General features: G+C 39.2%; 1 protein-coding gene across 2 annotated transcripts; it reads left to right on the top strand.

Annotated features, from left to right (window-relative positions):
* The first annotated feature begins 433 nt into the window (after window positions 1-433).
* On the top strand, window positions 434-22,237 carry LOC140323436 (fatty acid hydroxylase domain-containing protein 2-like). Of its 2 annotated transcripts, none has more exons than XM_072400477.1 (9): window positions 434-557; window positions 8,016-8,060; window positions 9,328-9,419; window positions 11,905-12,008; window positions 14,143-14,264; window positions 15,436-15,641; window positions 16,319-16,424; window positions 20,064-20,230; window positions 20,584-22,237. In XM_072400477.1, exons 1-9 carry the CDS (start codon window positions 453-455, stop codon window positions 20,738-20,740), a joined length of 1,104 nt encoding a protein of 367 aa, XP_072256578.1. In that variant the 5' UTR covers window positions 434-452; the 3' UTR covers window positions 20,741-22,237. The 2 variants fall into 2 exon arrangements, with proteins under 2 accessions (XP_072256578.1, XP_072256577.1); XM_072400476.1 differs by having other exon boundaries at window positions 440-572.
* The last annotated feature ends 1,619 nt before the right edge of the window (window positions 22,238-23,856 follow it).

Below are 23,856 nucleotides of genomic sequence, written 5' to 3'. Positions count from 1 at the left end.
ACTGCACCCACAGTTGAGAGGTTATATATATAATTTAAATTATATTTTAAAAAAAGAGTATAAATACAATACAAAAAATACAGAGGAGAAAAAGTTATGAAACAGGTAAAAAAAAAGTAAGAAGTAGGAGAGTATGAATAAGTGTATCACTAAGATCTGAAAAAATATATTGAAGGATGACAGGTTCAGGTAAATCATTAAATCAGTGAAGGACAATAAATCCTATGTCTGTATACATATCATAAGGAGAATTTCTGCTGCTGATTCTTTTAGAGATTCTATTAATCTTTCTGCTATTTCTGTCAGAAGAAAAAAACATATAGGTCACATAGGTCCACTTTAACTAATAAAGTGTTAACTGTGCTTGCTGAGTTCAATGCACTGTCCCTTTAAAGAGGTGTTCCAAGTTTTTTTGGAACTCTTTGCTCTATGGCTCAGGATCCTAAGCAGGCATGGCCTCAGATAGGGTTAAGGAAGCAGTGAACAGATTTAACAATAAACATCTGCACAGAAACAGAGCTGATTTAAACTGGGAAGAGAAGGGGGAAGAAACAAAGGTAAAGTTTTCAAATGTAAGCTACGGAAATTGAAATCTGTAGTTAAAAGAATCGTAAATGTCAGAAAGCTCAGTTTCTGTTCATTAGTTTAGTTTAATATTATTACCCAAATGACAAATAGTATTTTTGTGAACCTGTAGAACAGGCTCCCTGTGTTATGTTTACATGCTTTAAAAAGACTTGTACTTTAAAATTATTTCTGTTGCTTATTTCTTTAACCAATCCATCTGGAATAGATCAGTGAGATTTTATAAACATACTAATACTTACTACTTGCATACTGCAGCAAAATAGGACTCTGTTCTGTGCAGCCAGTGAAGTGATTGGTTCTGAGTAGGCACAATGCTACTATTGGTATTGGTGATTTAATTTCTTTTTTTACTACTACCACCTACCATCACAGTTGGATTTACTGAACAATTACCCACTTTAAAGGTCTTCCATCTTTTATCCTTTGTCTTATACTGTATAACAAAAAGTCAAACAGCACATTTTTGCAAATGTATTTCCAGGCCAATTCATTTGCAGCTAAAAAAAGTTTTTACACTACAACTAAAGTGAATATTTCATGCAACTATTTAGCATTTGGCAGGAGGTTTGAGAATTGTGTGGCTGTGGAAGGATAAATGTTACTCCAATGCATGTTGGAATGGATATTTTAAAAGTCATTTGCTATATGTTTTCAATCCTGGACAGATACATTTCAGGTTTTCTTGAACCATGATAATCTTGACAGGGGGCAAACAGGCTAAATTCCCTCAGCAGGGAAACAAGCCATGATAAATATGTAACAGAGATTATAATCTTTGAGAACACGAAAAATCAAAGGAGTGACTTAATTCAAAATCCAAGGTCCACTTACTAAATATTGACCTGACCACTCACATTGCAAAATTACCACATTGTGGAGTAAAGGTAAAAAGTTAAAACATTCTTGGTTTATACCTGGCTGGAGCCTGTGGTGTCTAAAGCTAGGTACACACTTCCAATAATTATTGTTAGAAAACAAAACGATTACGACCGATCAATAATTATGCACGATTATATTTGAACGATTGTATGGTGCACAATTCTGTACATGCTGTAACGATACGATTGTTCAAATATAATCCTCCAATAATGTACACACGCTAGATACAATCGTTTCAACGATGCAGGGAGTGACATGTAAAGGAAAAAGTGTATTGCAGAAACATCCACGATCACTGAACAACCGTCCACGCGATAGATAGCGAATGATCGTCAGCCAGTCAGATCCGCCGTGGCGGTCTTTCATTTTTTGTGAGCGATTTTCGGCCGATCAGTCATTCGTCGTACCCAGCTTTAGTGTGGCTTATGTCAAAATCTTTCTGCTTACATGCTATATCCAAATTTAATGAGAAAACGGTCCTGAAGTGTGCAAAAGTATCTGCTCATAAGATTCGTGAAGTCACCCTTTGTTGTGCGGAGGATAGGTTTTTGATAAATATTTTTTTTAACTTTTCCACAGGTGATTTTAAAAGGGGGTATGGCCCACTTTTTTATGTTGTCCTTGTAGTTTGATGTAAGGCCAGCTTTAACACAGCCAGAAAAAACAAAAGAAAAACAAAAGGTGAAGAACACTTTTTTTGACCCTGCTGGCAGTAACTAGAGTAATTCTTCTGCCAGTTGGCAATGATGAACAAACAAGATAACAAGCATTGCAGAAATGTCCTTCCTAGCAAATGTGGAGGATTTGTATTGAAAATGTAATAAAACATTAAACTTTACTAGTTATCTGTAAATTACTAAGCCTTCATCTAGATCAAGGGTTTCAAACTCAAATACACAGAGGGCCAAAATTAAAAACTTAGACAAAGTCGTTGGCCAACCTTGAAATTTATTGAAAAAATTGAGGAAATTTTTCTCATTAGATATAAACCCTTTTCATGTGGAAACAAAGAGGTTTTGCTTCACATTCAATCTGGAACAAGCCTATAATAGAGAAAGAGGCATTTTTTTAAAATTTTATTTAAGAAAAAATCTTATGCCTTTCTCTATTTGTAGCCTTCTGAGTTTAATTTCAATGGTAACATTTTTGCACAGGCTAACAATATTCTTCTATGAAAATCCAACCATTAAAGTCCATGAGTAGCAAAGAAAAGTACAGCTGAGGGGGGATGCTGGAAATGCCAGACATGGCCAATTCGGAGCTAAATCTTATGAGTGGCCTGCCACCGAAACTACCTCTTCATCGAAATAGCGCTGCTACTAAAATTTACTGTTATTATTTGCTTCTATAAAACAGTCCAATGCAGGGCCACGCATAGGCAGAGAGCCCACTGGTCTATAGACGCTAGTGATGCCGAGAATTGTAGTAGCGTCGTTATTTCAATGCAGCGGCGGGCCAGGTGCAGTTCAAGGTTAGGATTCCTCTGGGGGCCAAAAAAAGGACATTGAGGCAAGATTTGGCCCCCAGGCCAAAGTTTGACACCCCTGGTCTAGATGTTCCAATCTCTTTGTTAGGGGCATAACCTATTACTATTTTATTTTTTTATTTAGAGAATACAGCTGAAGCAGTGATAGCTCTACAACACAGGCAAGATAAAACTCTGACATAAAATTCATTAGCTGGGTAGCTCAGCTAATCAGACTTTTCCTGCTACTTAAGCTCCTGGGCGGTAACCCCAAATGTGACTCGAGGGAGAAAAGCTAAAAGCAGTAACCCCGAGTCACACTCGGGGTAGCTAAACCTATGGGAAAAATAGTAAATTGAGTCTTACCTGTCCTGCTTCATCTTTTGTGTCCTCTCTCTTCCTTTGCATCTTCTTTCTTCTTCCGGCGTCTTCTGTACCCGATGAGTCATCGGGGACTTCCCGGTGACGTTGGTCCGTGCGTACATTGCGGGGCGGGAAATTCAGAATCTATTTGTATTGCATTTATTACAAAATCACCGTATTTTATAGTATAATGTAATAGTATATTATTTAATTTTTTTTTTTTAATTTTTAAAAATAAAAAAAAAAATAATTATTTATTTATTTACACATTTGACATGATTTTGTATTTCCAACTTTTTTATACTCTTTTTTTATACTATACTATTAATATACCGTAAAATAATTTTTTGTGAAAAACAATGTACTGCTTTTAGACATATAAAAGTGTTGTGCAAATCTGATCTCAGCAGCTCAGTGAAAATCTGTGCTATTTATAGTTTCAATGGCTGACCCAGAGGAGGACTAGAATGGGGTTATGGGCCACTGGCCCATTGAGACAGTAAAAACAAGATTTGGTTGGAGACCCTAAGTGGAGAAACATTGCCAACAGAGCAGGACTCCCAGTCAGCGACTATATTGAAGAATGTTAGGTGCAAGGGGGGGGGGGGGGTTAGGGGGCGCGAAGCTTCAAGCAGTCTGCTGCTGATCCTTTTAAATAAAGCACCTGTGCTCTAAGACCTTCGCAGCCAAGCCATGGGACACCTTGTTGATTAGGCATGATTCCTCTGTTGATAATAGGCTCCTGAAAGTGTTAGTCACTATGAAACATGTTGAGCTGGAGACTGACATATATTATTTATGTTAGGATAAGTATTGCAATATTATTGCTTTGCCATTTGTTCTTTTTTTGTGGCTATGTTCCTGTCACAGTACTGCAGGGCAGGACGGTTGACCCACTGGCCCTAATTCATCAAGCAGAATCAGACGCTCGCTCGCGCATTCGTATTCGCGATCCGAAATCGTACGCCGTCGCGCAATTCAGCAACTGAAAAAGTTTGCGGCCGGAGCCGCGCATCTCCGGCAGCTTTACACTGGCGAGCTTGGAGAGCAGGTATGCACTAACTAATTGCTATGATCTCACCATTGAGCTTAACAGATCCTCCTTAATCGCGCAGCTGAAATCTAATCACCTTAATTGGCAGATTCGCGACCCCTATTGCTCATTATTATCAAGGCAGGAATCCGGCTGGCAGTGAGGAGGCGAGTGTAGGAGCGCACTCCACTCCGGACCGCGGGAAACCGCGCTCGCTGGTCGCGCGTACGTTCGCGCTTCCAGCGAGCACGAATTTTATTGATGAATCAGGGTCACTGTGTCATCAGTTGGTAGAGACATGCACAGGGCGCAGAGTCTAAGCAGCTGTCAGGTCTTCATCAGAGCCTCTAGAGGTGGGGATGTTGCACTGCAGGCAACTGCCAGGGTACTTTGCACGCTGAGGCAGGTGGCTGCTGACGTGCAGAAAAAGGACGTAGTACCAAAGCAAAGAGCAGAGAGTAGTCAAGCAAGTTACTGTGGGTGATTACAGGATGTCAAGCTCCCTTTAGTAAGTGGCACCATTCCTCTAAGGCAGGTTGGACTGCAAGAAGCTTGTGGTCTCCAATGGAGTAGTTCCTCTCAGCAGGAGAGAACTTCTTAGAGAAGAAACCACAGGACTTCAGCTTAGCCTCTTCTGGGAAAGAACTGTGCCCATTCCAACAGAGGAAGCGTCCACCTCTAAAACGAAGTCTGTTCTCCCTAAGCCGTTGCAAAACCAACTTGACATGGTCGCGGTGGGTAGGAAGATCCTTTGAGTAGACCAGGATGTTGTCTAGGTAGTCAAAAAGGAGGTCCCCGAAGATGTAATTCACAAAATTCTGGAAAACCGCTGACGCATTTCAGAGTCGGACGGGAAGTAGCCTGGGCAGACATTCCTGGAAGCAGGTGGCACTCCACAAAAGTATATTTCAGATGCTTTATTGGATGGGAGACAGAGACCAGTTGCTGGCTGATGAAGTTTCCAGCAGCGCCGGAGTCCAAAAGGGCTTGGGTCCAGAAATGGTGTCTATATAAAGAGATGCAGACAGGAAACTTTATTTTGGATGGTGGAGAGGTAATAAGTTTGCCTAGGGAACCCTCTCCGCATTTACCTAGGCACTGGCATTTGGGGCCTTCAATGGGCAATTTAGTTTGTAGTGGCCCTTCCCAGCACAGTACAGAGGTCCTGATGCTTGCTGTGGGTCTGCTCTTCTGGGGTAAGTCGAGCACGGCCCACTTGCAAAGCTTCAACTGTTGGGAGAGGTGGTCTTTGGAAAGTTGGAGCCAGTTTAATCGGTCGCAGGACTTTGTGGGTTTCACAAGCTCGTTCCTGGAAGCGAATATCAATCTGGATGCTGAGAGACACCAGGTCATCAAGAGTAGGGGGAAGGTCACAACCAGCAAGCTCATCTTTAATATAGCTTGAGAGCCCCTGCCAGAAAACTGCCACCAGGGCGTCATCGTTCCAATTTATTTTGGACGCCAAGGCTCGGAACTTCACTGCGTATCGGCCTACTGGGAGGGTTGAAGTATGCCCAATGTTTCTGAGGCCGCACAAGAGGCCCGGACAGGTTCATCCAGGACCTTGCGAAAGGTCTGTAGGAAGGCATCGAAGTCCCCCAGGATTTGATTGCCCTTTTCCCAGAGGGCGAAGCCCAAGCAAGGGCCTCTCCCGACAACAAGGAGGTGAAGAAAGCCACCTTGGTTCGCTCTGTGGGAAAATTTCAGGGCTGCAATTCCAGCTGTATTTGGAATTGATTAATGAACCCCCGACAGAGCTTAGGGTCCCCGGAGTAACGGGAAGGAGTAGGAAACCGAAGTGCTGAGTATAGCGGTATGGTGGCTAAAGCTGTAACGGGTACAGGAGTCCCAGGTACAGGGGGTGGAGTTGCAGTCGCAGAGGTAGGAGACTGGTTGATGGCAGATTGGAGCTCATTCAGATGCTCATCACACTTCCGGAGGAAGTCTTCAACTTTCATCTTAAGAGACTTTTGTTTCTAAATCCGCTCATGCAGGTTCTGCATGGAATCAAGCAAAGGAATGTCAGCGGGGTCCATGGCCGGAACAAACTGTCACGGTACTGCAGGGCAGGACGGTGGACCCACTGTGTCACCAGTTCCGTTGCTGGAAACGTGCACAGGGCACAGAGTCTAAGCTGCTGCCCGGTCTTCACCAAAGCCTTTAAAGGTGAGGATGTTGCGCTGCCGGCAACTGCCAGGTTGCGGCCCCCGTGCACGCCAAGGCAGGTGACAGCTGACAGGCAGAAACAGGATGGGGTACCAGAGTGAGGAGCAGAGAGTAGTCAGGCAAGCCAGAGGTCAGGGCAGGCAGTGATCAGGAGTAGTCAAGGTTAAGCCAGTAGTCAGGGCAGGCAGTGATCAGGAGTAGTCAGGGTCAATTCGAGGCCGGTACACAAAGAATCAGGAGCAAGAGAATAAAAAAACAGGAACTTGGAAGCAGAACTAAAGGAACTTCTTGCTCAGGCAACTTCCTGTTGCCCTTCACTTCCTTTTAAGGGCAGAGCCTGTGATGAGTGGAGCCATGTGACCTGCTGCACCCTATCCTACCACCAGAGGGAGTCCTGGAGACTAGAGGTTGGTTGGTGTCTGTGAAACACTCTAGTTCTCTGAGGTAGTGGAGCGGCTGACTGGGAGTCACATGACCTGGACCACGAAGTGAACTGAGGAGATGATGCCTTAGCAGAGCTGGTGCTGGCAGCAGGGAAATGAAAGTTGGGTGGCACTGACGTAGGCACAGATCCCCTGGACCTGCAGGGATCTGTGACAGTTTTTCAGAAACTGACACTTCAGTGGGTGTAAATTCCAACTTTTTACTATTTATTTACAGTCAATGTTTTCAAATAATACAAAGTATATACCTGGTAAATTCAAACTGTCATTTTGTATTGGATTGAATACAAACTCCTGTATCCAATCCAATACAAAATAATTTCAAATAATACAAAGTATAGCCCTGTCAAAGCATTCTCACAGCACTATGGATTCTTTAATAGGGAGGGAGCTCAACAGTTATGTCTCTTTTCATTTACGCCGTCTCTGAATAAAATTTACTAAAATCTCCGACAGAGACACATCCAGGGAACAGGGCTTGGGGCCCTCATTTGTTTTATAAATTTCACTTTAAACCATTGAGTTCTATAAAAAAAAAAACTCATTTGTTTTACCAGCAGATGAGAAGAAATCAGAAAATATCTAAAATTGAGCCTCATGCACCACCTTCTAGCTGTATAAAAGAATTAAAAAAGTATTAATGCAACATATTTTTTTAATAACATATTTTTATTGTATTTTTTTCAGAAAAAAAAAAGAATATTTACATTACCCTACAATTCTGTATTTTAAAAAAGCATCATGATATCATAATGGTACAAATGCTAGAAATGCTGATTTATCTCATCAGTTGTCATTGTAAGCCAATTGTATTCAAAACAAAACAGTGATTTAAAAAAAATGTTTTTAATAAAAAATAAAAAGGATTTTTGGATGACAAACAGCATTTTAAATTATTTTGTAATTTAGATATTTTTTTTTCAAAAATAGGTAAATAAATAAATTAGACCCTCATCATTAGGAAATCATTATTAGGTTGTGGCCCAAAACTAAAAAGTCAGCATGTAAGGTTGGAGACTCCATGCAAAATAAGCCATTTTGACCTAATAAAGTTGGGTAAATGTTTTTCTGCTTACAGATGGGAAAAAATGACACCTCTACTTCCTTGGAACACAGAAACCAGGTAACATGAAGACTTTAAAGGACATGTGTATAAAGCAGTGAATCTGAGATTAGGCAAACATTCACCACAAGTGAATATTTTAGGGGATACCATGATAGATTCACCACCAGGGAATGTATAGTGAAAATGATATTTGCTGCTTTAAAGACTGCTAGGTATAAGTTCCATTAAAATATGGCAGGTTTTTAATTTTAATTACAAGGATTTTTTGTAATTTAATAAATGACTTATGATTCCCAAAGCATTATAGGTAAGCTAACAGGAAAGCACAGGGCCACCCTACCTAAGGAAGAAGGTTGCATAGGCTTTGGTGTGGAGACAGGAGATGTCCCACAGGCCAGAGAGGGAGACTGTGGTAAGAAAGAGCTTAGAGCTGCCAGGCAGGCATAGTCCAAGGTGAATGGTCAGTGCAAGTGTAAAGCAAGCGTAATCCAGTTCCAGGCAAATGGTCAAAGCAGGTGGCAGGTGAATACAGATACTGGTCCAGGCAAATGGCCAGGGCTGGCAAAAGGTGAAGCCTGATACAGGTCAAGCCAGCTTTTCAAGGTGGGTGGTGGGCAAAACCTAATAGAGGTCCAGGCAAATGGCCAGGGTGGGCAGCAGGCAAGAATAACCCAGGTCCAGGAGTCAGTGAGGGCAAGCTGGCAGGCAAGTATAATCCAGGTCCAGGCAATGGTCAGAGTGGAATACCAATACACAATGCAGAACACTGCAGGAACCAACAGGTAGTGGGAAATGAAGAGACTGATCTCTAGACAACAGGCTTTTTAGAACACCTTGGTAAACAAAAAGCACGTGTATAAACAGCCTAAACTCTGGCTCCTGCTAAGTACCCTGGGGTTTAAACAAGTAAATGTCAATGTCCCATATTACTGCCAATATATAGTGTATACGCACATAGATACATCTGTCTTTTCCAATTAGTGATTGACAGCAGTTTTTCAATCTGAATTGCATAAGACACGCCCCAATTTTCAGGATATGCACTCAAATAAATCACAAATGGTCACAAAATGTAAATAGACTAACAGATATTCAGGAAATTACCTGTATGTATAAAAAGTGTGCTAATAGGGAAATAACCTGTTTCTTATGTCCTAAATTAGTTGGAAATAATTATTGATTCTGCTTGGTTCCTATAACTACTGGTACTTTGCTGGACAGTTTAGTCTGCATGTAAAGGTCAAGAAAAAATGAATGTAAAAAATATCTGTAGACTACTATTTTTACATGTATTAAACCAGTAATTTTTCATGTTTCACTGTAGGGTGGACAGCTTTGGGACTCCATGAAGAAAGTAGCTTTTGTATTAGGCACTGGACTACTTATGTTTGCTTCCTTCAGAAACACAGTCACATGGTGAGGTTATACACAGAACTCTGTTCTTTTCCAATTAGTGTGTCTAAAATGTTACAACTACATCCATGTTATATATTGCAGTAATTATTGGGACATGGTTTATCTGGGGCTTCTCTATATGAGGACAGGCAAGCAACTCGGTGCAGAGTCCTACAGCACAGATAGGACGCTTTATATTTCCACTTTGCAGCTCTTAGCTGCTGTACTGCAGTAATAATTTCAAAAAAGCAAATTAAAAAGCTGCTGAGGTTTCATGAAAATAACTCCAAGATAACTACCTAAATATTTGTTTTCCTTCGGGAACAATGTGTTTTATTAGATTAACAAATACTCATCTGCACATCACCTGACAACTATGTGGTTGTATTTCCATTAAGATGTGTTCTAGAGGCCTCCACTGGAACTGAGTGCATGCTTCAGCCATATAGGTTGAAACTGATTCTTGTCCTTTTCAACAACTTGTAGGCAGACAGAAATCAATCAGCTTCAACCTATGGTGTGAAGTGTGCATGTTCCAAGTTAAAGAGGACATCTTTAGTAATCATTGAGTTATTGGCACATCAACACACCCAAAACACATGTATTGCAATGCTGTATATTACACAGTGGCAATTATTATTTGTAAAGTCAGTTTTTATGCAAAATTAAAATGAGAAAATAAATGATTAAAATGAAGATAGGATTGCCTTTAAAATCATATACTTAACTTAGCTAGGTCACTAGATCCTAAAAAGATCCAGCATTTGAAAACTAGCAGTAACTACATCTGTACAATATATTCTTGAACATTCCATATCTGTAGTAAACAGTATAGCCTTCATAAAGGGTAAATTTAAATGCTGAAAGTTTCAGCAGTACTATAGTTCTGAATTCGTTGGGGCTTCCTATCTGGTAAGTATTGTGACTTTAGTTTAGTGCAACCTTTCATCAATGTTTTTACAGGTCAGGCACTCATTAACCTAATTTAATGTACAGCTCTGCATAGTATGTTGGCGCTATATAAATACAATGTTTGTGTGGTGAAGGAGGGATACAGGGGAAAGACCAATGTGTGAGGGCTGATGTGTGTGATAGAGATGTTATGTCACTGGGAAGGACCTGGTAGTAGCAGATTTACCTTCTAATACAAATCATGCGCTCCATTGGTATCAGTGACACTGCTGTGTCTTGGTTTACTTCCTATCTGTCTGAACGTTCCTTTCAAGTTTCTTTCATTGGTAATTCCTCCTCTCCCACTCTCCTCCCTGTTGGTGTTCCCCAAGGGTCAGTCCTTGGACTAGTCCTCTTTTCTCTGTACACCTCCTCTCTCGGTATTCTGATATTGTTCTTTGGCTTACAGTACCATCTGTATGCTGATGACACTCAAATTTATCTGTCCACCCCTGACCTGTCTCCCTCAGTCCTGGATAAGGTCTCATGCTGCCTGTCAGCCATCTCAAGCCATCTCATAATGGATGTCTGACCGATTCCTGAAACTCAACCTGGATAAAACAGAACTCATCATCATCCCCCCCTCAAATTCCAAATCTCCTCTTGACATATCTAACTGTTAATAACACTGTTATTGAACCCTCCCCTCAGACACATTGTCCTGGCATCCCCCATATTCAGAACATTCCCATCTCTTGTCACCTACGCACCATCTCCAAAGTCCGCCCCTACCTGTCCCCAGAGACCACCAAACTCCTTGTACATGCTTTTATCATCCCTTGCCTGGACTACTGTAGCATCCTCCTCTCTGGTATTCCACTAACCCGACTCTCTCCTCTACAATCTATTATGAATGCTGCAGCCAGACTCATCCATCCTTCCCTCAGCTCCTCTTCCGCTGCATCTCTTTGTAGTTCTCTCCATTGGCATCCCTTTCACCTTAGAATCAAATTCAAGCTCCTGTGCTTTGCCTTCAAATTCCTTCACAGTTCTTGTCCCAATTACTCTTTTGATCTGGTAAAAATATACTCTATATAAATATAAACTGTCTTTTGAAACCCCCACTACTTCCTACCACTACATATCTCCCATCCTATTGTGTGTAAATTCCCCCACCTACTAGATTGTGAGCTCTTCGGGGCAGGGTCATCTGTGTATTAGTTTGTCATTTGCAACCCCCATTTATTGTACAGTGATGCGTAATATGTTGGCGCTATATAAATCCTATTTATTATTATTATTATTATTATTATTATTATTGATAATAATAATAATATTAACAATAATAGTGGCAGAGTAACAGTGGAATTTAGAAATGATAAACATGGATACATTTTATTGGTTTTTATGAACACATAAAAGTGTAAATGGTATTTGTAGTATCCATCAGGAATTCAAATTTAATGTTTATTTATTATACTACTACTAAGCTTCAACTCATTGTTTCAGATGATTGTAGCTGCAGTAGTTAAATAAATGTCTCACTGACCATATATTGGCATCCTGAACCCAATCTAATTGTACATTATTTTTTCTGACTTTATCCCGGGTTTAGGCATCTTCAACATTTCTGGGGAGCATCAGGCGACTTCTGGCAAGCCCAGTGGGTGAAGCTGCACAACTACTATGGTGGAAATGAATTAGCCATATACTGTTTGGGTAATTATACAACTGAGCAGTATGTGTTTGTTTTACTTGTCTGAAGATTTACAGCTACACTACGCTGTTTACTACACAGTTTACTTATAATGCACAATATTAGCAAGTTACTGTCTGTAATAATTTAAATATTATTAAAACATTTTTATGTTTAAATTAATCAGATACATTTTTGAATTTGCCTTTATAACAAACTCTGAACAAATCAGGCCCTGCAGCATGCACATGTTCTAATGAGCAATCCAGTGACAGTAGAAGATAGTGGAGGGTTATTCATCTGTCCATTGCTTTTCCATCACTGGCAATACACAAATAGGTGGGGCTGGAATGTGACCAAACTGCATTGTGAGTTTGCTGTGGGGGTTTGCTTGTAGCAGTTCAAAATCAGGCAGCACACAGTCAGTTCTCAGGAAAAAAAAAACTTCAGGCTCCATCCTGGGTGCTTTATTGTATCAAAATGTGAAAAAAGCCCATCAAAACAAATCCTAGCCTGGCTGGGCCACTAACTACCTCTTTAGTAGTTTCCTCTCTATCTTATAAAGCAGCAAACTAAAGATGGCTTTTTACTTTAACCTCCCTGGCGGTATTCCCGAGTGTGGCTTTGGGTTAATTTTCAGTACCAAAGTGGTAATCCCTGGAATTGGCAGGGAGTTTTCAAGTCTTACCTGGTCCCCAGTGGTGCCTGCTGTGTCCTCCAGCGATGCCGGCCCGCATCTGCATCCCTTGCATGTGAACGTTGGGGTACGCGAGGCCAGGGGACGCAATAGCTTGCCGGGCAGTGCAAGCATGTGGCTAGAGGGCGCGACCTTGTGGCTGGAGGGTGGGACCAGGCAGGAAATTTAAAATAATGGATATTTTTACAGGTAGTGTTTTGACATTTAAAAACACTTATTATTCAGACCATCAGGGAGATTAAAATAGTTTTCATCCTGAGCTATTTTCCCTTCATGTTTTCCATAGAGTATGGTTAGGTTTAGACAGTCAGAGGGTGGGGAGCATAGAGCACTTGAATTTAATGAAGGTAAGCCTTATATCTACCTTTCCCTGGAGGAGTGTGGATCCATCAATTTCCAGGACATCCAATGGCCCAATTTAGATAATAGTAAGGAAGAGTTAAGAACATTTAGAAGCAGAAAGGGTTCATGGGCATATACGGTATATAGTGTTCACATTAATAGCATGTGATCTTTAATGTGTTACAAGGACTGCTCAGCACCATTTATTCCATATACCTGTCTGTTGTGTTGTAGTATTTATTCACACTTACCTAAAGCAATGGCTCCCGGGTTTAACTGAGCTCCCAGCAGTCTACTGCTGTTGCAAATCTAAATAGAGCACCTGTGCTCTCTAAAAGCCAACTGTCTGGCAGACTACCATACAGTTCCCTGAAGCCCTTAACAAACAAATCGCCTTAGTCTGGGAGCTATATACACCCCATCTAAAACTTTTCCAGCCAAGCCATGGGACACCCTATCACAAGATATATTACTTTGAATAAATAGAAATTTGCTGGTCAGTGAATAATAACAGCTGAAAGATACAATGCAACATTCCAATTAATTTAGACAATATTCATTATGTGCAGAAAAGTGGGACTTTTAAGGCATAAAGTAAAGTTAAACAATAAATATTTTATTAGTTAATCATTTTTTAAAAACAAGATAAAAAGTGAATGATTGCCTATATGACATAGACAATGTTACAATATACATTACATATTCTTTTTCAAAGATCCTAAACATTAATCTCTTTATAACACATGGTCTCTGGTAGTTCTATTTTTACATCAACACGTTTCGTGATTATTAAATCGCTTCTTCAGGATAAATCAAATATTGAGACCTAATATTAACATATACATGTACAGTCACACAGATATACAATAATTCTATTGACAATAATGTGTAAAATATGAAATTCACAAAACATCCTCAAAAGATCATACTCACCACTATAAAGCACACGGCTAACCAAATAACAATGGAATGTTGTACAAGATATATAACTAAACTACAGGGAAGGGCAGCTGCAGTTGGATTAGTGTTGAACTAACAGGTATTTTGTCCTTGGTTTTTCTTAACATTGTCACACACTGTCTTTAATTTATTTATATATCATTCCGTCTGTCCTGCAGGATCAATGTTAATCCCCGGCTTGTCATTCTGGATTCCTAATGCTTTGTTAATAAAGATTGACCTGACAAGAAAACCGAATTTCATTACCCGCTACAAAATCCAGCCAGAAAAAAATAATCCAGTAGGTTTTTCTGAAATATTCTGTGCATGCAGATTAGAATAACAAAAGCACAGGTCACAGTATAAAAATGTTGTTCTGCTTATGTAGGGTTTATTTTAACATTTGCTACAGTACTTAGCAGATAAACAGTTTGCATACTGATTACTGCCTATGCACCTGAACTACATTATTAGATAATTAATATATTAGGAAGGTCTATTTGGACTTTATTACAGTGCTCTTGTTTTATCAGGTTGTTACGTTTTTGTAGCTTTCAAGAAAGATTTTTTTTGTTTTCAGTATTGAAGTGACTGCTTCATGTTCATGTTCACGATACGTTAAGTAAACCTGTTCTTGCCCAAAATTTTACTGGTTTATTATTTGTTTTTTACTGTTTACATTTTAAAAGAAGAATACAAGTGTAAAAAACAAAAAAAAACAAGGTTTATGAACAGCTGTGCAGTAAATAAATAGCTTAATTCTTGATCAGTGGAGAGTTCATGTCTTTTAAAAGACATCTATTGGTGTGTGAGACATAACGTTTTCTCTGGAAATCAAGATTTTCCAAAAATATATTTAAAGTATAATTGTGTATTGCCTAGTTTAGGTATTCTAGATAAATTAAGATATTCTATGTTTAAATTCATGGAAGGAAAGGGCAAGCGTCTCCACAAGTCTCCACAGCTTGCTAGTACTTTAGTCCTATTAGAAATATGTTAGTCCAAGACTTATTCACATTGATTCCTTAATACTTTTGTCCCTGTAGAACAAGTTTGGATCTTAGACCTAGCTGTACATGGGACTTTGATTTCAGTAAAAGTGTTTATTTTTACCTCTTTCTGATTTTCAGGCCTACTTGTAAATAGAACCTGGAAAGGTTCGAAAAATTAGCGTCTCTTTGTTGCAAACTTGATTAAAACTAGATAAAATCCCTTATTTAGGTTGTATAAAATAAACCTACAAACATACCAGTACACATAATTCATGCATATAAAGGCTCTGCAGAGTTACTTCAGTAACTTATATTTATATAACTTAGGGTACTGGCCTTTCATCAATTGTACGATGTAAATAGAACCTGTCATTAATAAAAGAACTGCTACTTCCGTTTTTAGAGGTGTTGCCTTTATCTTTGTTTTACTGCTTAGTGTGACTTGGTTTGACATTATTGTCTTCTATCTCCTGAGTCTAGGTGGACCCTGGTAAGATGAAGCATACAGTAAAAAATGCATTCTTCACCCAAGTCTTCATTTCCATCCCTATGGTTCTTCTCATGTACCCATTCATGCAGTGGCGGGGCAATCCATGTGGCATAGAACTGCCCACATTCCAGTGGGTTCTCCTGGAGCTCACCATTTTTTCACTTAGTGAGGAAGTACTTTTTTACTATTCTCACAGGTAAGGTAAAGATTCAGAAGTCAGACCGAGCTAAAATGTATTTATTTTTATTTTTTAAATTACAGGAAGTTAGGCATTCCCCCCTCAACAGAAATATCTTCAGCAAAACAACCTGTACATAGATCTAACCCTTTCCTACTTTCCTATATACTGTACAAACTCCAATGTTTCTATCCTAATCTTGGCTTCACTAGATCTGGATCCTAATCTTGGCTTCACTTTGTCAGACACTGACATGGAAGAAGCATGCAGTCAGTGAACTGTAAACAGTCAGAATTTCAGGCCTGCCCAGGGAAGACAATAATCTGTCTGATTTTTTTTTACTGTCCCTCGGGGTAATGGTTCCTTATTGACAGTCCTGTGAATGCAAGACAAGAAATGAGTGGAGTGGTTGTCATAGGACAGGAAGCCACAGATCAAATAATATCCTGACAGGGCTTCTAACCCTTCCTTACGTGTTTTGTTTTTGTTGAAGACCTCTTAGTGTTTTGTCCATGCTGGAGAGATTTTACTTCACCTAATGTCCCAACAATGGGGACAAAAATACAAATCCAACAAAGTTTCTATTATATACCCAACCTTTTCAAATCCAGGGCTCGCCTTGTTTTGTTCATATTTAGGTGTGCATTTTAAGAGGTATTTGTGCAGTAACTGGTTATATGTTTTGCATTGTGTAGGATGTTTCATCACCCAAGCATTTACAAACATTTCCATAAAATACACCATGAATGGACGGCCCCTGTGGGAGTAGTGTCACACAATATTCATCCTCTGGAACACATTGTAAGTAGGTGACATTGTAACTAGTAACTTCAGTTTTTCAGTTTTTTTTTTAACTAGTAACTTCAGTAACTTCAGTTTTTCTAGTTTAATACTAATAATCAAAACTATTGGGATTTTGCAAAAAAATTGAACTATTTTAGCTTTTTTTTTTTTTTTATTTTGCTGGTAAAGTCTCTTTAAAGCACCTCTCTATTAGCTGCTGTTAAGTAACACTGAATGTATTAAACCATAGAATGTAGTACCAGAGACCATTCAAGAATGGAACTTTCCTTATAAATGACTCCTTTTTAAATTCACAGACTTTACAGTGCTGAGACTTAAGTGAGCATGAATAGTCTATAGTGAAAACATGAAATGGTTAATTACAGGTGACATCTGATGGCTGAATCAATCCCTGGCTGCTTATGTCTTTCATCTATCAACAATTAGGTCTGTCTGCCATTATGCCAGTTGGATTGGCTAAGATGATGAGCAATTCAACTGAATGAGCTTCTAACTATGTTTTACTAAGAATTGCATCCCAAGACAAGTTTTCCACTAGTAAACACTACAACAGTGTCTGGTGAAAAAACTTATTGTAACACGTAAAAACTACATCTGTTTACCACAGCTTTGCTATCTCATCCTTTCACTGCACATAAACAAAAACAAACTAATAAAGGTTCTAACCTATATATATTCTATCTAAAAATTGTATTTGATCATGGCTAAAATTCTGGCACCCTTGCATTTATGTCAGAAAATGCACCACTTTTCCCAGAAAATGGTTGCAATTACAAATGCTTTTGTATTGTCATGTTTATTTCCTTTGTTGGCCCTGGAAGAACACAAAAAAGCAAAGAAAAAATAATCTGAGATATACCACACAAAACATCAAAAGTGCCTGGACAAAATGATTGGCACCTTTTCAGAATTGTACTAAATACAGTGGTACATTGGTATAAGTTTCTAATCCGTTCCAGATCCTTGGACTTACCAAACAGGACTTATACCAAACAAATTTTTCCTATAAGAAATAAAAGGGAAATGATTAATCCGTTCCGATGAAAAAAAAATCCTATTGTTATTGGCATATTATACATTGATGGGGCTGTATAAAATATTTTAAACACTGCCTAATACTAAAATACATAAATACAAAAGCAATTAGATGAAATAAATGAAGATTTAACCTCACTTTACCTTGCTGAGAAGAGTTGAGTGCTTACTAAGATGGTGCTGAGAAGGGAGGAGGAGGAGATGTTATGTAACTCACAGAGTGATAAAGCATGGGTTGTTCACTGAATGGTAGTAACTGGCGTAATGATGCTCATTGGCAGTTGTGGCTTTGTCTCGACAGAGGTAAATACGGGGAGCGCGCGGTTTTATTACTTATATTGACCCATGCAAGTTCTAGCACAAAGGCTGTATATCAAGCAAAGGTTGTATAACAAGCAAGATTTTTTTTTCTTAAATTATTTATTTCGTATGTTTTTTATTTTAAACTTGTTCTTTTTTATTTTTTACAGGTTATCCGACAATGACATTATGAATCATAATGTCATTGTGGGATTCCTGTACCGTGGGAACTTTGCGGTCACAGCTAATTGAAAACAGGTGCCTTCAATTAGCTGTAACTGCAGGCAATACGAGGGCAATAGAGGTTGAATGGATATCAGCTCTGCTCCACTGATCGTGGAGCGATCAAGGGAGCAAAGCTGTCAGCATAGTAAAGTTCTGCTGATTGCTCTGCTCCACTGATTGGCTGAGGAAAGGGAAATCCTGATGATGCTTGAGCTGTCATCAGGATTTCCTATTTCTCAGCCAATCACAGAGCACTAGGGATGAATGGGCACAAGTCTCCCCATTCATCTCTAGTGCTGAATGGCTGAGAAATATAAAACCTCAGCCAGAGCACAAGGGGTGAATGGAGAGGCCTGTCCTCATTTAACCCCTAGTGCCCTGCAATCCCTCACTGTCAGGAGTATTTCCAGGTTCATTGCAACCCTGAAAATCATCCTGTCATTGGGATAACCTGTAAAAAAAAAAAAAAAAGTAAATTACACAATTTGGGGCTTCCAGATTCCAAAGTCCTGCTAAAAATGTTTTTAAAAGCCCTCATTGTTTTCAATGGAAGCTTTCATAAAAGCTTAAAAACGCTTGAAAAAGCTTCCATTGAGTTTAATGGAAGCGTTTTCCCGCGTTTATCCAGCGTTTTATTTTTTAAGTTAAATTACACAAACACACACATTAATAAAATAATTTTAAATAAAGCCTTGTCCTATTTTTTACTTATATTTTAACCCTTTCAGGGAATGAGTAAGGGGATTTATGTACCCCTGTACTCATTCCCCAGGGTGGGGCTGTGGAGATCTGGGAGTCACCTTATTAAAGGGGGCTTCCAGATTCCAAAGTCCTGCTAAAAATGTTTATAAAAGCCCCCATTGTTTTCAATGGAAGCTTTCATAAAAGCTTAAAAACGCTTGAAAAATCCCCCATTGAGTTCAAGGACGCCAAGGTCCAAGGACGCCGAGGAACAAGGATCGTCTTTCGAACGGCCGCCACGGTGGATCTGATTGGCCGACGATCTTTCACTATCTATCCTGTGTACGGTCGTTCAGTGATTGTGCATGTGTCTGCGGTACACTTTCTCCTTTACATGTCCCTCCCTGCATCGTTCGAATTGTGCACAATATGATTGTTCAAGTATAATCGTGCATAATTGTTGATCGGTCGTAATCGTTCGTTTTCTAACAATAATTATTGGAAGTGTGTACCTAGCTTTAGCCTAATATTGATGTGACAGGTGCTCTTTAATCTTCATGTGAAGTACAGGGGTATGTAATAGTGTTATGTATCTTTTTACAATGTATCTTTTTATGTATCCTTTTATAATGTATTTTTTTACATCTGTTTGGAGGCTGTAGAAGCTCTACACAGTGCTGAAAAAAACCCAAATTTTTCCTCCCATTGACTTTAATGGTGTTCAACTTTGAAATTCAACCACCCGAATAATTTTGCTACATTCGAGCGAATAGCTGCCGAATCGAATAGTGAGGTATTCGACCAACACTAGTGGCCAGCAATGAGTGCAGATCTAAATCCCATAGAGCACCTGTGGGGAGATCCTAAAAGAGCAGTTGGGAGAAGGCACCCTTCAAATCTGAGAGACCTGGAGCAGCTGGCAAAGGAAGAGTGGTCCGAAATTCTAGTAGAGAGATGTAAAAGATTAATTGATTGTTACAGAAGGCGATTAACACCAGTTATTTCTTCCATGGGTGCATTTGTTGTGGAACGTCTCAAAATTTTTTCACTGCTTTGTGTTCTTCCAGTGCCAACAAAAGAATTAAACATGACAATACTACAGCATTAGTAATTGCAAAGATTTTCTGGGAGAAGTGGTGCATTTTCAGACATTAATGTTAGGGTGCTAATATTTTTTTGCCATGATTGTATATGCTGAATAATTTAATCTAATTATCAGAGGTTGTCTAATAATGAACAATGTTGAAAGCAAAGTTTGAAAGCTGAAATGCTGCTTACTAATTTGTAGGTCCATTGCAGAAAGCAAATACTTATACTGCATTAATGTCCCAAAAAATCTATGTGTAGCATGGTTTTATTTTGAATATTTTATGTTTTTTATTATATGTATCACAGATTTCCATCATGTTGCCTGTCATGATTGGACCAATGCTGATGGGCTCCCATCTAGTAACCATTACATTGTGGTTCTCTCTTGCTCTGATATTTGCTACTATTACACACTGTGGCTTCTACCTCCCCTTCCTGCCATATTCAGAATATCATGACTTCCACCACCTCAAGTAAGTCAAGCAGCCTGAGTTTATTCTTCATTTTATGTTTAAACTGTACCTAGGCTTTGTTCATGTATGGCAAAGCAGTACAGTTATTGAAGACTTTCAACACTGGCTGTTTAAAAATAACACAGAGCTAAAAACAGCATTGAGATTTAGGTGCAATAGAAGCACTGTATTGTCAGCTCAAAGTGGAACTTAGGAGGTTATTAAAAATTTGGGGTATGTTTTACTTTTGTGAAGCGTTAAAATATTAGAAAGAAAGAGTGTGTGTTGCAGATATGTACTGAATGTTTTTTTAAGCTACACACTGCACTTATTTTTGGTTTGATAAACAATTTTATATTATGCTTATTACTCAGGTCCAACCAGTGTTATGGTGTACTCGGAATAGTCGACTGGCTACATGGCACAGACCTGGTTTTCAAGCAAACCAAAGCCTATAACAGACAAATCTTGCTGCAGGGTTTCTCCCCTCTGACTGAAAACCTTCCTGAGCCCACAAAGAAATTGGACTAAACACCAGGACCGTAGATGTGTTCCTCCCATTTTAATTCAGTAGCTTTATTGAAAAATACTCAATCAATACATTATAGGTGTACATGAGAAGATTATTAGGCTGCTAAGGCTGCATACACACATCCAATAGTTCTCGTCCGATAATCGGCTCAGGGTCGATATTGGATGAGAATCTGGTGCGTGTACAGCGCCTGTCATCCATCGTCTGAACGACCGTCCTGGCAGATCGACGGACGATGAACGACAGACGATCCTAATGAAAACGAAGGGGGAGAGTGCGCAGCAGGGTGCAGCTCTGTCATTCTCCACCTCCCCTCTCTATGTATAGCACTTGTTCATGCATCGTACAGTCCTTAGTAGTTGGAAAGGATCAAGAAAGATCCTTTCCAATGACAAATATTGCATGTGTGTATGTAGCTTAAGACTGACCACCATTGATTATTTTGGCTTTATTGTTTTCCAAGACACAGACATTGCCTCCGCTGAAGTTGGAAAATCTTTTGCATTCATCAGGGTCCGTCTCTCTTTTGCCATACAATTACTATCATTTTAACATATTTTCAGGTTACCAATGATAGTCTTTAGCCATTCTTTGTACATTTGTGTTTTGCTTTGTGAAATACCAATGTGTACAGAAAGCTTTTAATAGTATTAGGCACCTTTGTTAAATGCTTTTAAGGTACAATTATATATGATGGAAAGCAACCTGCTCCTCAAGACAGAAGCGTGCTGGCAGCATGTTTAAAGTGACTGTCAGCATTTCCATCAACATTTGTTGAACTTTCCCCAAACAGCTAATGGTTTTAGGGTTCCTTTGGAGCAGCCTTTCTGGACATTTACAACATGAGGAAACCCTTAAAAATAACTTTCAGGTCCTGGGGAACCCCCTGATATGACTATACCCAATACTAATAGTACAATAGTGTGGTGGCCAGTGGGAAGAATGTCTCCTGCATTGCTGATCATTGGGAAGAATATTACGTTACAGATAGCTAAACAGAATATTGGTGTCACTTACACTGGGCATAGATTGTTCATAGCTCAAGGAACCCCTGGCAAACTCCAGCACAGTGTTTCTCAAACAGGGTCCTTGAGCAATGAGCTGTCACTCTGATCAACAATTTAAGAAACATTCATCCCATGACCATAAAGCAAATGCGCTATGATTTGGGCATATTATAAGTATTGCTAGGGGTTTCCCCATGCTAAAAAGGTAGAGAATGGCTTCAACAAAACTGCATGAAGCAGGCTGGGATGCAGGCTGCAAGTAGAGATGCTGGGATGATATTCTCAACTTCAAGAATGATAGGCTTCCAAAACTTTAGCTTTTTTTAACTAAACATATTCTAGCTCCAACTATCACGTACTGCAATATTATGCGTATTCCACCACATTGTATTATGCATATTCCACCAATAATATATTATGTTATACGAATAATTGTAACTTAATGGTCCACTTTATTTAATCTTGAAAATAAATATTTCATACATTTTACTTGTGTTTTTAATGCATAATGACCTCTCCACATACAAACTTGTTAGTACCTTTACAGGTTACAACTTGGTCTGGCATTGTGTGTGCTAAACTGAGCACTGACCTATTTCCAAGGTTTCACTTAACGTTAATTTGGTTGAAATGAACTATAAGGTTATGTTTCGCTGATATTTGGTCCCAACTAAGTTGGCTAAATGCTTCCCTAGTTCCTCTCCCCTTGTTGGTTGTAGTGGACTAGGTGATATGGAACATATATGGTGGTCTTGCCTGGTGCCGCAGGAATTGTAGAAGAAGGTGTTTCACCTTCTCTCTTCCATTAGTCAGACCTCTCTTTCTTTTAGCCCAGAATGTGCCCTGCTGACTTCCCTTTTCGTTAAACTCAACTGGATCATGGTGAATGACAAACTTACATGCATGGACAAGGACACCCCTCATGTGTTTGAGCCTACCTGGGATCCTTGGATCGCTCACAATTCTTCGCCCTAGATTCCTACACCTTACCCCCCCCCCCCCTCACCTACTGCCCCCACTCCCTGCACTTCCTCTTTGAAAACCCCCACCCCTTGAATGCTTAATTTACCTTGCAGGTCAACGTCTTGTTACAGAGTCTAATATCCTTGCTTATATTGTGTTCTTGTATAATTGCTTTAACTTTTATACTCCTTATTATTGTTATGTTTGTTTAAGCCTATTCTCTATGTATACCTGCTACTCTACTTATTTGTTTGTTTACTTGTTGTTTAATGCGAAAATTTTGAATAAAAATCTATTGAAATAATCTGAGCACGGACCAAAGTAAGCAAATGAGAGCATGGTCTAAGATGGGAAGGAGGTTTTAGATTATTACCTGACCTCAATCTGAGGTTCCTACAGTAAAACACTGAACAGGTCAACTTTACGCCCACTTCCATTAGTATTTTTTTTGTTGGTTTATAAGTGAGTCCTGTCTCTTTTTCTATCAGTACAGCTACAAGGAGGCCTACAAAAAGCCAATAGATCAAACTCAAGTACCTGTGGTAGTTGCATAAATAAAATATATTTGTATAAATGTACAGCTTTAATGTTTGTGTTTCTACCTTCCCAGATTTAAGACTTGATACAGTACAACTATAATGTATAGCTGTCCAGGAAGATTAACAATTATTGTTTTGTCTCAGGAGGAATGACAGAACTGTGCTGGAAGCTTTCCATTAACTAGTTCAGTGATTTTCAACCACTGTGCCGCGGCACACTAGTGTGCCATGAGAGATCTTTAGGTGTACCGTGGGAAATTATCTAATTACCATTGTTGAGTGTCTGTGCTGTAGTGACTGGCAGAGTAATGTAATACTCTTCCATGTCAGTGGGTGGCAGTAGGTAACAGTTTTCTTGTTTATTCTTAGAGACAAAAGAATTAGCTACAGAGTGTCATTTTGTAACATTTTTGATTTGTGGTGTGCCGCAGGATTTTTTCAATGTAAAAAAATGTGCCGTGGCTCAAAAAAAGTTGAAAAACACTGAACTAGTTTATATACCATCAGATAAACAGCCAAATATAGAATTATTAAGACGAGATAGAGAAGAGATAGGATTGTGTAGGTTTGTTCTAACTTGAATTTGTATGTAAGTTGGAATAGGTA

This window comes from Pyxicephalus adspersus, chromosome 2, assembly GCF_032062135.1.
Source record: "Pyxicephalus adspersus chromosome 2, UCB_Pads_2.0, whole genome shotgun sequence".
NCBI classification, from domain to species: Eukaryota; Metazoa; Chordata; class Amphibia; order Anura; family Pyxicephalidae; genus Pyxicephalus; species Pyxicephalus adspersus.
The sequence above is the reverse complement of the archived record's forward strand: the minus strand, read 5'-3'. Positions and strand labels throughout refer to the sequence as shown.

What these genes read in the sequence shown, in the direction of transcription:
- LOC140323436 (XM_072400476.1), top strand. Translation starts at nt 453, where the DNA reads ATGGCCTCAGATAGGGTTAAGGAAGCAGTGAACAGATTTAACAATAAA. An exon ending in TTCAGAAACACAGTCACATG is followed by an intron (nt 9,420 to 11,904) that starts GTGAGGTTATAC and finishes TCCCGGGTTTAG; the next exon opens with GCATCTTCAACATTTCTGGG. An exon ending in ATTAGCCATATACTGTTTGG is followed by an intron (nt 12,009 to 14,142) that starts GTAATTATACAA and finishes TCTGTCCTGCAG; the next exon opens with GATCAATGTTAATCCCCGGC.